At 42.7% G+C, this 12,925-nt stretch overlaps 1 protein-coding gene across 4 annotated transcripts in view; it reads right to left on the bottom strand.

The window, feature by feature from the left end:
* SV2C (synaptic vesicle glycoprotein 2C) overlaps positions 1-12,925 on the bottom strand; it is a 143,693-nt gene that overhangs the window by 46,514 nt on the left and 84,254 nt on the right. For all 4 annotated transcript variants that reach the window (XM_085874555.1, XM_085874556.1, XM_085874553.1 and 1 more), the window contains one exon: positions 166-299. In XM_085874555.1, the coding sequence (XP_085730681.1) occupies positions 166-299 (134 nt within the window). The remainder of the gene's footprint in view (positions 1-165; positions 300-12,925) is intronic.

Genomic DNA, 12,925 nt, shown 5'->3' with positions numbered 1-12,925 from the left:
GTACAAGAGGCACATTGGAACCACAAATGGCATATATGATGCAAGTATAAAGTAAAGGTGTGTAACAGGAAGGTAAACAATTTTTAAGATGAGTGTGAGGTCGTTCCAGGCCTACAATTATCTTTGTCGTCGGCCAAGGACAGAAAGACTTCTGCCATTATTTACCTGCAGCAGGTAACGGGGACCCTCGGGCATCAAGGTGAGGGCAACTACGGCTGCGATGGCAGGAATGGCGCACACTATGACAAAAACCCTCCAGCTGTGGAACTGGTAAGCTGAACCCATGCTGAAACTCCAGCCTGGATGACACATGGAATGTGGAGTTAAAACACGAAAGCATTGCATATTGATATTTAAATACCTTAACGTCAAAACCAAACACCCCTCACTTGGGAGAAGTTTTTTGATGACAAAGAATAAACTCTGACTATTTTTTTTCTTTTTCTGCATCTCATGTATTCAACTCTGTCTTTTTGCCATTTTCATTCCCCTTTGCTATTATGAGGGTAACACAATAACCCTGCCTGATGGGGGGAGGAGGAGTGATTAATAGCCTGGGGTATCCAGTGCGTTTCATTACAGAGCTCCCATTTGCTGAAGCTCAGATAGCAGGATGTGGGTCTCTGAGTAATTGTTCCTGTCAGTAGCTACCAGAATCTACTCCAGAGTCATAATGGCTGAGGACCAAGTAAGAAACCTACATTTCGAATAAATCTTTCTCTTTCACAAATAACCGCAAACTTAAACATCATTTTATGAGGCAGAAAAAAAAAAACATCATGTGGAACCCTTACTAAAACGGACGTTGTCAATTGCATTACAAAAGCCCCAATTGACATCCGATCACGGAATGGAAGCTGTTGCCATAGAGACAGAGCAGTGAGGTAGGTTGGCAGATGTCGCAGTAGCTATACAGTTAAAAGAGAATCGCACAAAGCCGTTTTGCCACTTCACTACTCTCATTTACACCCTTGGCTGATTGCGGAAATTATAACATCCATCAGTCGGACATCCGCAGCCATCACCGCATCCCTCAATCCCTCCTGTACTCCTTTGCTCTTCCCTTTAATGAAACTTTCTACTTGGTATCTCCATGGACACGCCATGCTCATCATCAAGCCTCATAAAGCATGAGCTGAATCTGAAAACACTTTGTGAGTCTGCTTTTGAGCAATGCATCCATCAACGAAGGCTTTTAAAATAAAGCTCTGACAAGAATCCAAGGCTACCAATGGTGTGGGCTGCTCAAGCTCCTTTCGAAGCGGCTTGTGCAAATATGATCCCTTTAAATTAAACTGGAAAAAGGAAGGATACCTGCCGCTAGATGCCGAGACTACAAAATGAGGCAATCGACTACCTTGTGCATCACTTCCTTAAAGTAGAAACATTTTTATAGAGTCTCAGGACCACGTATAAATAACACCATTAAAATCAATCATGATGACTTTCCATCAGGAAGACCCCATATTATGGATCTGTGCTCGTGAGAGTGGAGCTGTCCTGATATATTACACATCGAGTTAGGAGAAAAAATGACAAAAGTGAACAATGCATCTCCAGTGTGATCCAAATAGGTTGAGACGAGATCGATCCAGTTTAATCAGAAAACTGATGCCGACTTCATCACAAACAGTTAAATACTCTGTTCTCACAATCCATAATCATTCTAAAGTTTCCTATTTATTTCTTTGTTTACTTATTTATTCATTATTTCCGGTGAACGATGTTTATTGCAGCTGTTCTGCTGAATAAATAATATATAACTAAAAAGAATCTCAAAAACACAAAGCCCATCCGTATCCTCTTTGTACTCAAATTAAACTTGACGAAAACAACGGATCAAAAAATATTGTACATTTTATTCATTTATGATTTCCATATTCTCATTACAAAAAAAGGTTAGATGAAGATTAGATGACAAAAGGTTTGTTGAAGATTAGATGATTAAAGGTTTGTTGAAGATTAGATGACAAAAGGTTTGTTGAAGATTAGATGAAAAAAGGTTTGTTGATGATTAGATGACAAAAGGTTTGTTGAAGATTAGATGACAAAAGGTTTGTTGAAGATTAGATGATAAAAGGTTTGTTGAAGATTAGATGACAAAAGGTTTGTTGAAGATTAGATGATAAAAGGTTTGTTGAAGATTAGATGATAAAAGGTTTGTTGAGGATTAGATGACAAAAGGTTTGTTGAAGATTAGATGATTAAAGGTTTGTTGAAAATTAGATGATAAAAGGTTTGTTGAAGATTAGATGATAAAAGGTTTGTTGAAGATTAGATGATAAAAGGTTTGTTGAGGATTAGATGACAAAAGGTTTGTTGAAGATGAGATGATAAAAGGTTTGTTGAAGATTAGATGATAAAGGGTTTGTTGAAGATTAGATGATAAAAGGTTTGTTGAAGATTAGATGATAAAAGGTTTGTTGAAGATTAGATGATAAAAGGTTTGTTAAAGATTAGATGATAAAAGGTTTGTTGAAGATTAGATGATAAAAGGTTTGTTGAAGATTAGATGATAAAAGGTTTGTTGAAGATTAGATGATAAAAGGTTTGTTGAAGATTAGATGATAAAAGGTTTGTTGAAGATTAGATGATAAAAGGTTTGTTAAAGATTAGATGATAAAAGGTTTGTTGAAGATTAGATGATAAAAGGTTTGTTGAAGATTAGATGATAAAAGGTTTGTTAAAGATTAGATGATAAAAGGTTTGTTGAAGATTAGATGATAAAAGGTTTGTTAAAGATTAGATGACAAAAGTTTTGTTGAAGATTAGATGATAAAAGGTTTGTTGAAGATTAGATGATAAAAGGTTTGTTGAGGATTAGATGATTAAAGGTTTGTTGAAGATTAGATGATTAAAGGTTTGTTGAAGATTAGATGATAAAAGGTTTGTTGAAGATTAGATGATAAAAGGTTTGTTGAAGATTAGATGATAAAAGGTTTGTTGAGGATTAGATGACAAAAGGTTTGTTGAAGAATAGATGATAAAAGGTTTGTTGAAGATTAGATGATAAAGGGTTTGTTGAAGATTAGATGATAAAAGGTTTGTTGAAGATTAGATGATAAAAGGTTTGTTGAAGATTAGATGATAAAAGGTTTGTTAAAGATTAGATGATAAAAGGTTTGTTGAAGATTAGATGATAAAAGGTTTGTTGAAGATTAGATGATAAAAGGTTTGTTGAAGATTAGATGACAAAAGGTTTGTTGAAGATTAGATGATTAAAGGTTTGTTGAAGATTAGATGATAAAAGGTTTGTTGAGGATTAGATGACAAAAGGTTTGTTGAAGATTAGATGATAAAAGGTTTGTTGAAGATTAGATGATAAAAGGTTTGTTGAAGATTAGATGATAAAAGGTTTGTTGAAGATTAGATGATAAAAGGTTTGTTGAAGATTAGATGATAAAAGGTTTGTTGAAGATTAGATGATAAAAGGTTTGTTGAAGATTAGATGACAAAAGGTTTGTTGAAGATTAGATGATTAAAGGTTTGTTGAAGATTAGATGATAAAAGGTTTGTTGAAGATTAGATGACAAAAGGTTTGTTGAAGATTAGATGATTAAAGGTTTGTTGAAGATTAGATGATAAAAGGTTTGTTGAAGATTAGATGATAAAAGGTTTGTTGAAGATTAGATGACAAAAGGTTTGTTGAAGATTAGATGATTAAAGGTTTGTTGAAGATTAGATGATAAAAGGTTTGTTGAGGATTAGATGACAAAAGGTTTGTTGAAGATTAGATGATAAAAGGTTTGTTGAAGATTAGATGATAAAAGGTTTGTTGAAGATTAGATGATAAAAGGTTTGTTGAAGATTAGATGATAAAAGGTTTGTTAAAGATTAGATGATAAAAGGTTTGTTGAAGATTAGATGATAAAAGGTTTGTTGAAGATTAGATGATAAAAGGTTTATTGAAAATTAGATGATAAAAGGTTTGTTAAAGATTAGATGATAAAAGGTTTGTTAAAGATTAGATGATAAAAGGTTTGTTAAAGATTAGATGATAAAAGGTTTGTTAAAGATTAGATGATAAAAGGTTTGTTGAGGATTAGATGATAAAAGGTTTGTTGAAGATTAGATGATGAAAGTTTTGTTGAGGATTAGATGATAAAAGGTTTGTTGAAGATTAGATGATGAAAGTTTTGTTGAGGATTAGATGATAAAAGGTTTGTTGAAGATTAGATGATGAAAGTTTTGTTGAGGATTAGATGATAAAAGGTTTGTTGAAGATTAGATGACAAAAGGTTTGTTGAAGATTAGATGACAAAAGGTTTGTTGAAGATTAGATGACAAAAGGTTTGTTGAAGATTAGATGACAAAAGGTTTGTTGAAGATTAGATGACAAAAGCTCAAATGGTAAAAATGTTATGGCCTGGACAGACACACTGAAGCTCAATGCGAAACTAGAATGGCACTCGGTAGTAGAGTGCATACCAAAGCCAAGCTGAACAGTTTACGTTGTATTTCCCATGATCGGCCTGATCTGCATCGAGACCTGAAACAAAATTGAATTGGCTTGTTCTTGTCACTGACTCCACTCATCCACCAAGTTTTGTCATACTCTGGCCACAACTTTTTGAGACATCATGATATAAATATATATATGTCGTTTTTGGCCTCATCTTCCAATGGTGAAGGATTTTGGCCCCATCTTTCTGAATCAAGATATGATGATATTATAAAATATTAAAAAATGTTTTCGTATCTGGATCCAGAGTAGGATTTTCACCAAAATCGAATCAATTAGTCCTTGTGACACACCCAACCTGTACACCAAGTTTCGTCCAAATCCATTCAAAAATTTTTGAGATATTCTGCTTGTAGACAAATGAAAAACCACTCCTCGAGTGACACTTGGTGAAATGGAAAGCCACTCGGTAGAGCACATACCTATGCCAGGTGGAATAGTTTACATTTTGAATGCTACTGATAGGTCGGATCTGAATTCTGACCTTAACGAAAATCGAATCAGCTTGTTCTTGTCACCGAACCAACTCATCCACGTATTTTTGTCATAACTCCTCCACAACTTTTTGAGATCTCATGCGATACATAGTTTTTGACACCATCACTCAGTGGTGAAGAATCACTTGAAAAATTCTCGTATCCAGATCCAGATTTGAATCTTCACCAAAATTGAATCAATTCGTCCTTGTCACCCCACCAACCTGTCCACAAATTTTCTGCGGAATCCATCAATAACACTGAACAACAAATTTCAGAATTTTTTTTTTACTGGAGATGTGTAAAGTGATTAAGACTAATTTGGGTACGCTGATTTCAAAAATCATCACCGTTTTGCTGTATCACGTCAGGATTTTCAGGAACAGAAATATTCCCATTGCCGAGAAGTCAGGATTTCAATGAAATTTACATATGTCTTCAACATGTCTATTTCGTACAATTGTTGTTAACTTGTGTTATATTTCTTTCTTTCAGATAAAGATGAGTAGGCGTTCCTGTACCAATCATCCTGACAACTTTTGTTATGTCTGTGGTCGGTATACCAAAAAAGATCAACAGCGAAGTATATCTACAGCAGTGAAAATGAAGGCCGCCTACTTTCACTACTTCGGGTGTAAGGTGGGGGACCAAGAACAGAGCTGGGCACCACACATCTGCTGCACAAGCTGTCACACAACCTTGACTCAGTGGTTGGTGGGCAAGCGCGCGAGCATGCCATTTGCGGTGCCCATGATATGGCGTGAGCCGCAGAATCATCATGATGATTGTTATTTCTGCTGCACAAGCATCGCCGGCTTCAACAAGAAGAATAAAGGTCACATCAAGTACGCTGACTGCGTCTCTGCTCGTAAACCTGTGCCTCATGATGACGAGAACCCCGTTCCAACACCTCCAGCTGATCAGAACATAGCTGTAAGCAGTGGTGAAGAGGATGGTGATGATGAACCTTTTGAACCCGACACTCAAGAATCACACCTTCTGAACCAGGGAGACTTAAATGATCTTGTAAGAGATCTCTCGCTGTCAAAGGCGAAGGCAGAGCTGCTTGGATCAAGGCTGCAGCAGTGGAATCTACTTGAACCTAACACCAAGATATCCTTGTTCAGAGCACGTCACAGAGACATGGCTGAGTTCTTTGAGATGGAAGACACGATGACATTCTGCAGTGACATCAACGGTCTGTTGAAAGAACTTGGGTGTGATCACGATCCTGCAGACTGGCGCCTCTTCATCGACTCGGGGAAGAACAGTTTGAAGGCTGTTTTGCTCCACAATGGCAACGAGAAACCATCAGTCCCACTGGCTCACGCGTTCGGCATGACAGAGACCTATGAGACTATGCGGCAGCTGCTTGATTCCATCAAGTACAATGACTTCAACTGGCACATCTGCGGAGACTTGAAAGTGGTGGCGCTGTTGTTAGGGCTGCAGTCAGGCTACACGAAATACATGTGCTTCCTTTGTCTCTGGGATAGCAGAGACGACAAGAATCACTGGACGAAGAAAGATTGGGAAGAGCGAAAAGAGCATGTACCTGGTCGACACAACGTGAAGCATGTCGCCCTTGTCGACCCAGCCAAGGTTTTCCTTCCACCACTCCACATAAAGCTCGGCTTGATGAAAAGTTTTGTACGGGCAATGGATCTGAATGGGCGTGGGTTTTTATACCTCAAGGAAAAGTTTGGCAACACCTTGTCGGAGGCCAAGATCAAGGCTGGTGTCTTTGTTGGACCGCAAATCCGACAGATTATGAAGGACGAAACTTTTCCGACAACTCTAAACCCCAAAGAGCTGGCAGCGTGGAGGAGCTTCAAAGCTGTGACGGACAACTTCTTGGGGAACGAGCGCGCGGACAACTATGAAGAAATAGTGCAGCAGCTGCTGGAGTCCTTCAGGAAACTTGGCTCCAGGATGTCCCTGAAAATCCATTTCCTACACCAGCACCTGAACTTCTTCCCTGACAACTTGGGAGCAGTCTCGGACGAGCACGGCGAGCGATTCCACCAAGAGATTTCACTCATGGAGACGCGTTACCAAGGGCGGCACAACCCGAACATGATTGGTGATTTCTGCTGGTTCCTGCATCGTGAAACTGACACAGAGCAGCACAAACGCAAAGCCAAATGCCTAAAGCATTTTTAATTACATTCCAGTGGAGTTTTTCTGTAATTTCTATAATTTTGAAGCATTCATGATGAAATAAATGAATAAATGAATTTTTGTAAATTTCATTGAAATCCTGACTTCTAGGCAATGGGAATATTTCTGTTCCTGAAAATCCTGACGTGATGCAGCAAAACGGTTATGATTTTTGAAATCAGCGTACCCAAATTAGTCTAAATCACTTTACACATCTCCAGTAAAAAATTTTGTTGTTCAGTGTAACCTTTTTGAGATGTTGTCCAATATATTGCTGTTGGACCTTTCTTTCATTAGTGAAGAATCACTTGAAAAATTCTCGGATCTGGCTCCGGATTCAGGTCTTCACCAAAATCGAAGAAATTCGTCCTTGCGACACACCCAACATCTCCACTAAGTTTAATCGGAATCCGTCCACTACTTTTTGCTATATGATTCAATATCGTTTTTAGCCCCATCTCTCAATGGTGAAGAATCACTTAAAAATTAAATAATTCTTGTATCGGGGTCTGGATTCAGATCTTCACCAAAATTGAAATGGTATGTCTTTGTCTCACACCCAACCTGTCCACCAAGTTTCACCCAAATTCATCCGTAATCTTTTGAGACGATGTGCTATTTATCATTTTTGGCCATATCTCTCAATGGTGAAGAATCACAATAAAATTTCTCAGATCCAAATCCGGATCTTCACCAAAATTTAACCAATTCGTCCTTGTCACACACCCAACCTGTCCACTAAGTTTCGTCCAAATCCATCCATAAACTTTTGAGATATTGTGCTTTATATAGTTTTTGGCCCCATCTCTCAATGGTGAAGGTCAGGTCAGGTATGGGAGCATGCACCGGAGCAGCGCGTCACTGTGTCCACTTTCCATTGGTAATCCAGGGGCATTAATCTGACTATCCCCCAGGCAGATGCCTGGCCCATCCTCATCTCCTTGAGATGCTGATCAACCTGCTGCAACCACGAGGCACGTGGTCGGCCCATTGGCCTCCTCCACTCAGGAGGCTTCCTCGCTGAGAGAATCTGGTGAGCAGGATCAGCATCAGGAAAATGAGCCACATGTCCATACAGCCGCAACTGACATGCACAAACTATGTGGATACCAAATGTCATTTGAGTCTCTCTCAGCAACGTTCGTTGGACACAAAGTCCAATCAGCGATAGCCAAGGATTACCCAAAAAGACATGGCACCAAAGGAATTAAGTCGCCATCTCAGATCACTGGTCAGAGTGCAAGTCTCACATATGTAGAGCAAGACTGGAAGCACCAGGACCTGAAGACTCGGACTTTTGTCCTACTGCACAGGTACCGGCAGCGGTACACCCCATGATCCAGTGAATCCATGACTCCCCAGGCCCGACCCAGACGTCTATTGACCTCTGACTCACAGCCAGCAGAGACATCAATATCACTGCCAAGGAAAGTGAATCTCTTCATGACTTCAACATCCTCACCACAAACATGTACAGACAAGATGGCAACATCCAAGATGTCATTGAAAGCTTGGATCTTAGTTTTGACACAGGAAATCTGTAATACCAGCAGCTCTGACTCCTCATTGAACACCTTGAGGGTGCCCAAAAGGATATCTAGAGTCTTCGCAAAGATGACTGCATCATCTGCGAAATCAAGGTCATAAATCTTGACATTCCCAAATGGTGCACCGCAGCTTGATCTCTCTGACATCCTCCTCAGAATCCAGTCCATACAAGCACTGAAAAGGGTGGGGGCCAGTACACACCCATGACGAACTCCAGTAACAACTGGAAATTAGTAAGACACGGGATCACCACATCTCGCAGCACTCTCAGTACCAGAGTATAGTTCAGACATCAGATTAATCAGCTTTGGTGGCACCCCACGAAGACCAAGAACCCTCCAGAAGTCATCCCGATTCACTGCATCAAATGCTTTGCAGAGATCAACATAGGCTGTGAGCAGCCCCTGCTGAAACTCTCATCTGGGGTCGGTGAGGACCCGAAGAGCAAGGATACGGTCAATCATTGACATCTTTAGTGTAAAGCCTGACTGCTCTTGACACTGGTGCTCAAGCAGATGGTGGCGAGTCTGATCAAGAATTACCCGAGCAAAGACCTTGCCCGGCACTGAGAGCAACGTCACCCCTCGGTGGTTGCTGCAGTCCTCGTGATCACCCTTCCCTTTCCAGAGAGGTACAACAGTTCCACCAGCCTTGAGAAGTTCAGCATGGATGCCACAGATCCCAGGAGCTTTACCCCATTTCACGCGGTTCACCACAGCCTGTGTTTCCACAAATGAAGGTGGATCACAGTTGATTTGAGGGTCAACAATAGGGATAGTAACACCCCTGACATCCAACTCAACAGCTGGTGGATCAGACTTGTTCAGCCACTCAAAGTACCCAGCTCAGCAGGCCTTCACTCCGGGCTCCTCTGTCAGGAGCCTAGCACCCTCCACTCTAACTGCAGTATGCTGAGGGACGGGCTTGGAGGAACGCAATGCGTGAATTCGCTTGTAAGCAGAATGAGAATCACTTTAACACAGGTGATGCCCTACCCCCTCACAGATTCCTCGCACATAGTCCTCCTTGTCCACCCTTAGCACATGTACAGTTTTATGCTTCAGCTCTCTGAACAGCTCAGCTCTGCCATTCAGCCTGGCCCTGCGACTCTGCTCAGCGGTATCCAGTGTCCCTGGAGAGACAAAATTCTTCTTCGCCTGATGGTGTGTTTCAAGATATCTACAGGAAACATCAAGGACAGAGGTCTTGAAGGCACTCCACAACTCTTCAAGGTTCCCCAAATCACCCAGACCCCCAAATCTCCACTCAGCCTGTTCGCAAACTCATCAGCTACCCTCTCATCCTTGAGCTTGCCAACATCCAGCCTAGCCTGGGATGGAACCATTCTCCTGGATTTAAGCTGCAACTTCAGAGTTGCTCCAACAAGCCTGTGGTCGGTATTGAGGAACTGAGCACTCCAGTAGACCCTGCAGTTCTGGATCATCCTCCAGTGACCATCAATGAGCACATGGTCAATCTCCTTTGACACACCATCAGCGTTGGAATACCAAGTCCAGCGATGAGCCTGTGGGCACTGAAACCATGAAACAGCCACCCTAAGTCGATGACTTCTTGCAAAGTCAAGGAACTTGGTGCTATTCTGGTTCACAGTTCCAGACCAATGGTCACCAACAGTCCATCACATGCTTCATAACCATCCCTATCAGTTCCAGTCGATGCATTGACATCCCCCAAGACTAGAAGTGTATCTCACCTGGGGTACAGATCAACCATGGACTCCAGCGTGGCATAGAATGCATCCTTCACGGTGAGATCACTCGCTTCAGTCGGAGCATTTACAGAGACCAGGGAAATGACACCTAAGGAGTGATGAATCCTTAGTCTCATAATACGCTCGTTGACCAGTGTTACCTCAATTATCATTGGGGTCAGCTTATTGGAGTCAGGAGTCAGAATCTTACAGCTACAGCAACTCCTTTGGCATGGTAACCATCAGAGAGACCAGACCAAGAGTAGGTGTAACCACCCACCATGATCTCACTGTAATCTGGTCTCCAAACCTGAGAGAGAGCTGCAATACCGATGTCCAAACACTTCAGCTCAGATGAGAACAGAGACAGGTGATCATCCTCTCTTTGGGATGGGACATTCCAGGCACCCACCCAAAGGGACTGCCTCTGGTTAACCCAAGGAGACCGCCATCTGGTGGACGACACCTCAGCACCACCCCGACAAACACGACCGCAATCTGACCCGGGAAGGTTACCCTGTGGTTTTCCTCCTATCACCAAAGAGTGGGGTTCCTGAAGGCTTTTCCACAATCCCCTCATCCGATGAGCTACCCTGCAGAGGTCAGCTACACCGGAGGTACTTACACGGAGTAGGTTTTCTGATTTCTTTGTTGTATGTTTTATGGAATGAAGGGTTTTACGGTGGCCGGAGTGCAAATCCTGCCACCAACCTCCTAATTAAAAGTAACCCAACTGCAGGAGGACGTCCGCAGACACAGTTGGGCACGAGATATGGATGGCCGTTGGCTCACAAGGAGCTCCTCCGCCCTTTGAATGGTGAAGAATCACTTAGAAAATTCGAAATCCGGATCCAGAACTGGATCTTCACAAAAATTTTGCATTGCTGTCCTTGGCTGGTCAACTGCATCCACAAAAAATTCAAAACGATTGCTTGAAAACTGTGGCCAAAAATCGTGTGACAAACAAACAGACAGACAGACAGACAAACAGGGGTGAAAACATAACCTCCACCAACCTTATGTGGTGGAAGTAAAAAATAAAGAAACAAGTAAGCGATTAAAAAAATTAGGGCAATAATTCTGGGCACTCACCTGGTAGTGGCTGAAACAAACAAAACGAGGGAACCGCTGATAGGTGTCGATGACCCACAAAACATGCAACGGAGAGGAAAGTAAATACCAATGGATTAATTTTTAATGCCATGCACAAACTTTGGTCCATCACGGGTGATGAAGGTTGTGGTCAAGTTTCATCGAAATTATGTGTGTGGTTTCAGAAAAGAAAGCAAAGACGTATTGTGAGGGCCAACCGCCCTCACCCCCACCCGCTCCGTACTGTGGTGTCGTGGTAGTGGTGCTCCAAGGCAGACACGAGCGGGGGAACAGTTCAACCCTGCTTCATTGCACGAGCGAGAGCGTGAGCGCACGTTGCCCGTAACTCCCCTTTATTACGTACTCGATGCACTCTACAAGCCACACGACTCACAGGCTCCCAGGCCACAACGGCTACAGCAACCACTACGACGCCTCAGGCGGCGCGCACTCCTATATCCCCTGCAAGCACGTGATCACGCCGACCACTCCTCCACCACGCTCCCCCACATCATGCCCTGCCCCCACAGGCCCGCTACACCACACTCCTCCCTCCTAAAACCATGATTATTAAATGACCATCATCATAATAAGCATAAGCAGCATAGGATACCATGATATAAAAGCAGATAAGGTACAAAAACTATAATAGCCCCAAAAAGAAAAAGCATAGGTCATCACACCATATAACGCGTCGATGCGAGTGAGCGGAGCTGCAATGGACAGGTTCCAAAGACTGAGTTGCACAATGAACCCACAAAAACCCTGACCGCGTTACAGATATTAAAAAACAAGGCGGGAAGCACAGCATCACTACGCAGCAGAAGCGCCGCCAGGCGGCTCATGCCTACACGCCCTCCGGCGAGGTCTCGGCGACCTCCCGAGCAAACCTCCCCCGGCACCATCAAACGCCCCCCGGCCAACAAGGCGGCACATCTCCCCCAGCCAGACCCGAAGCAGATAAACATTCCGAGGCCGGAAGCCCGCTGTCTGGAAGCCGTGGCGCCAACGCCAAACCCGACTGACCTTGGGTGGGGACGCTGAACAGCGCCGTCGGCTGTGTGTACCAACCACCCCATAACAACCCACGCATCACAATCAGCTGAGATTCCAACGTACGCCCAAACGGCCTCGGGCGAGAACAGAGAGTTGCGCCCCAGGCGCCAGGCACGTCTGACCTTGCCGAAACCAGAGGTGGGGGTAACGCTGAACAGCGAACCAGCCCCGGCTCTGAGTCGGTCTCTGAGACCCACACGGCAATTAGACGGTAGCAATTCCATGCAAACCACACATCAAATCCAGCTACGTCATAAATCAACAAGAACATCATCTGTGCAATTGCAAACTCCTTTTTCCGTACAGCGCGTTCTTCCGACAAAATCCCCGCACATGACAAAGTAACAACCCGTGGCCCGTGGCAGCGGGAGGTCAATAAAACCTCTTTATTTGCCATGATCGCCCCCAAAGCCTTCACAT

Source organism: Eptatretus burgeri, chromosome 3 (assembly GCF_056783735.1).
Source record: "Eptatretus burgeri isolate ZD-2024b chromosome 3, Ebu_testis_v1, whole genome shotgun sequence".
Lineage (NCBI taxonomy): Eukaryota > Metazoa > Chordata > Myxini > Myxiniformes > Myxinidae > Eptatretus > Eptatretus burgeri.
Note: the sequence above shows the minus strand (reverse complement) of the source record. Positions and strands in the feature narration are given on the sequence as shown.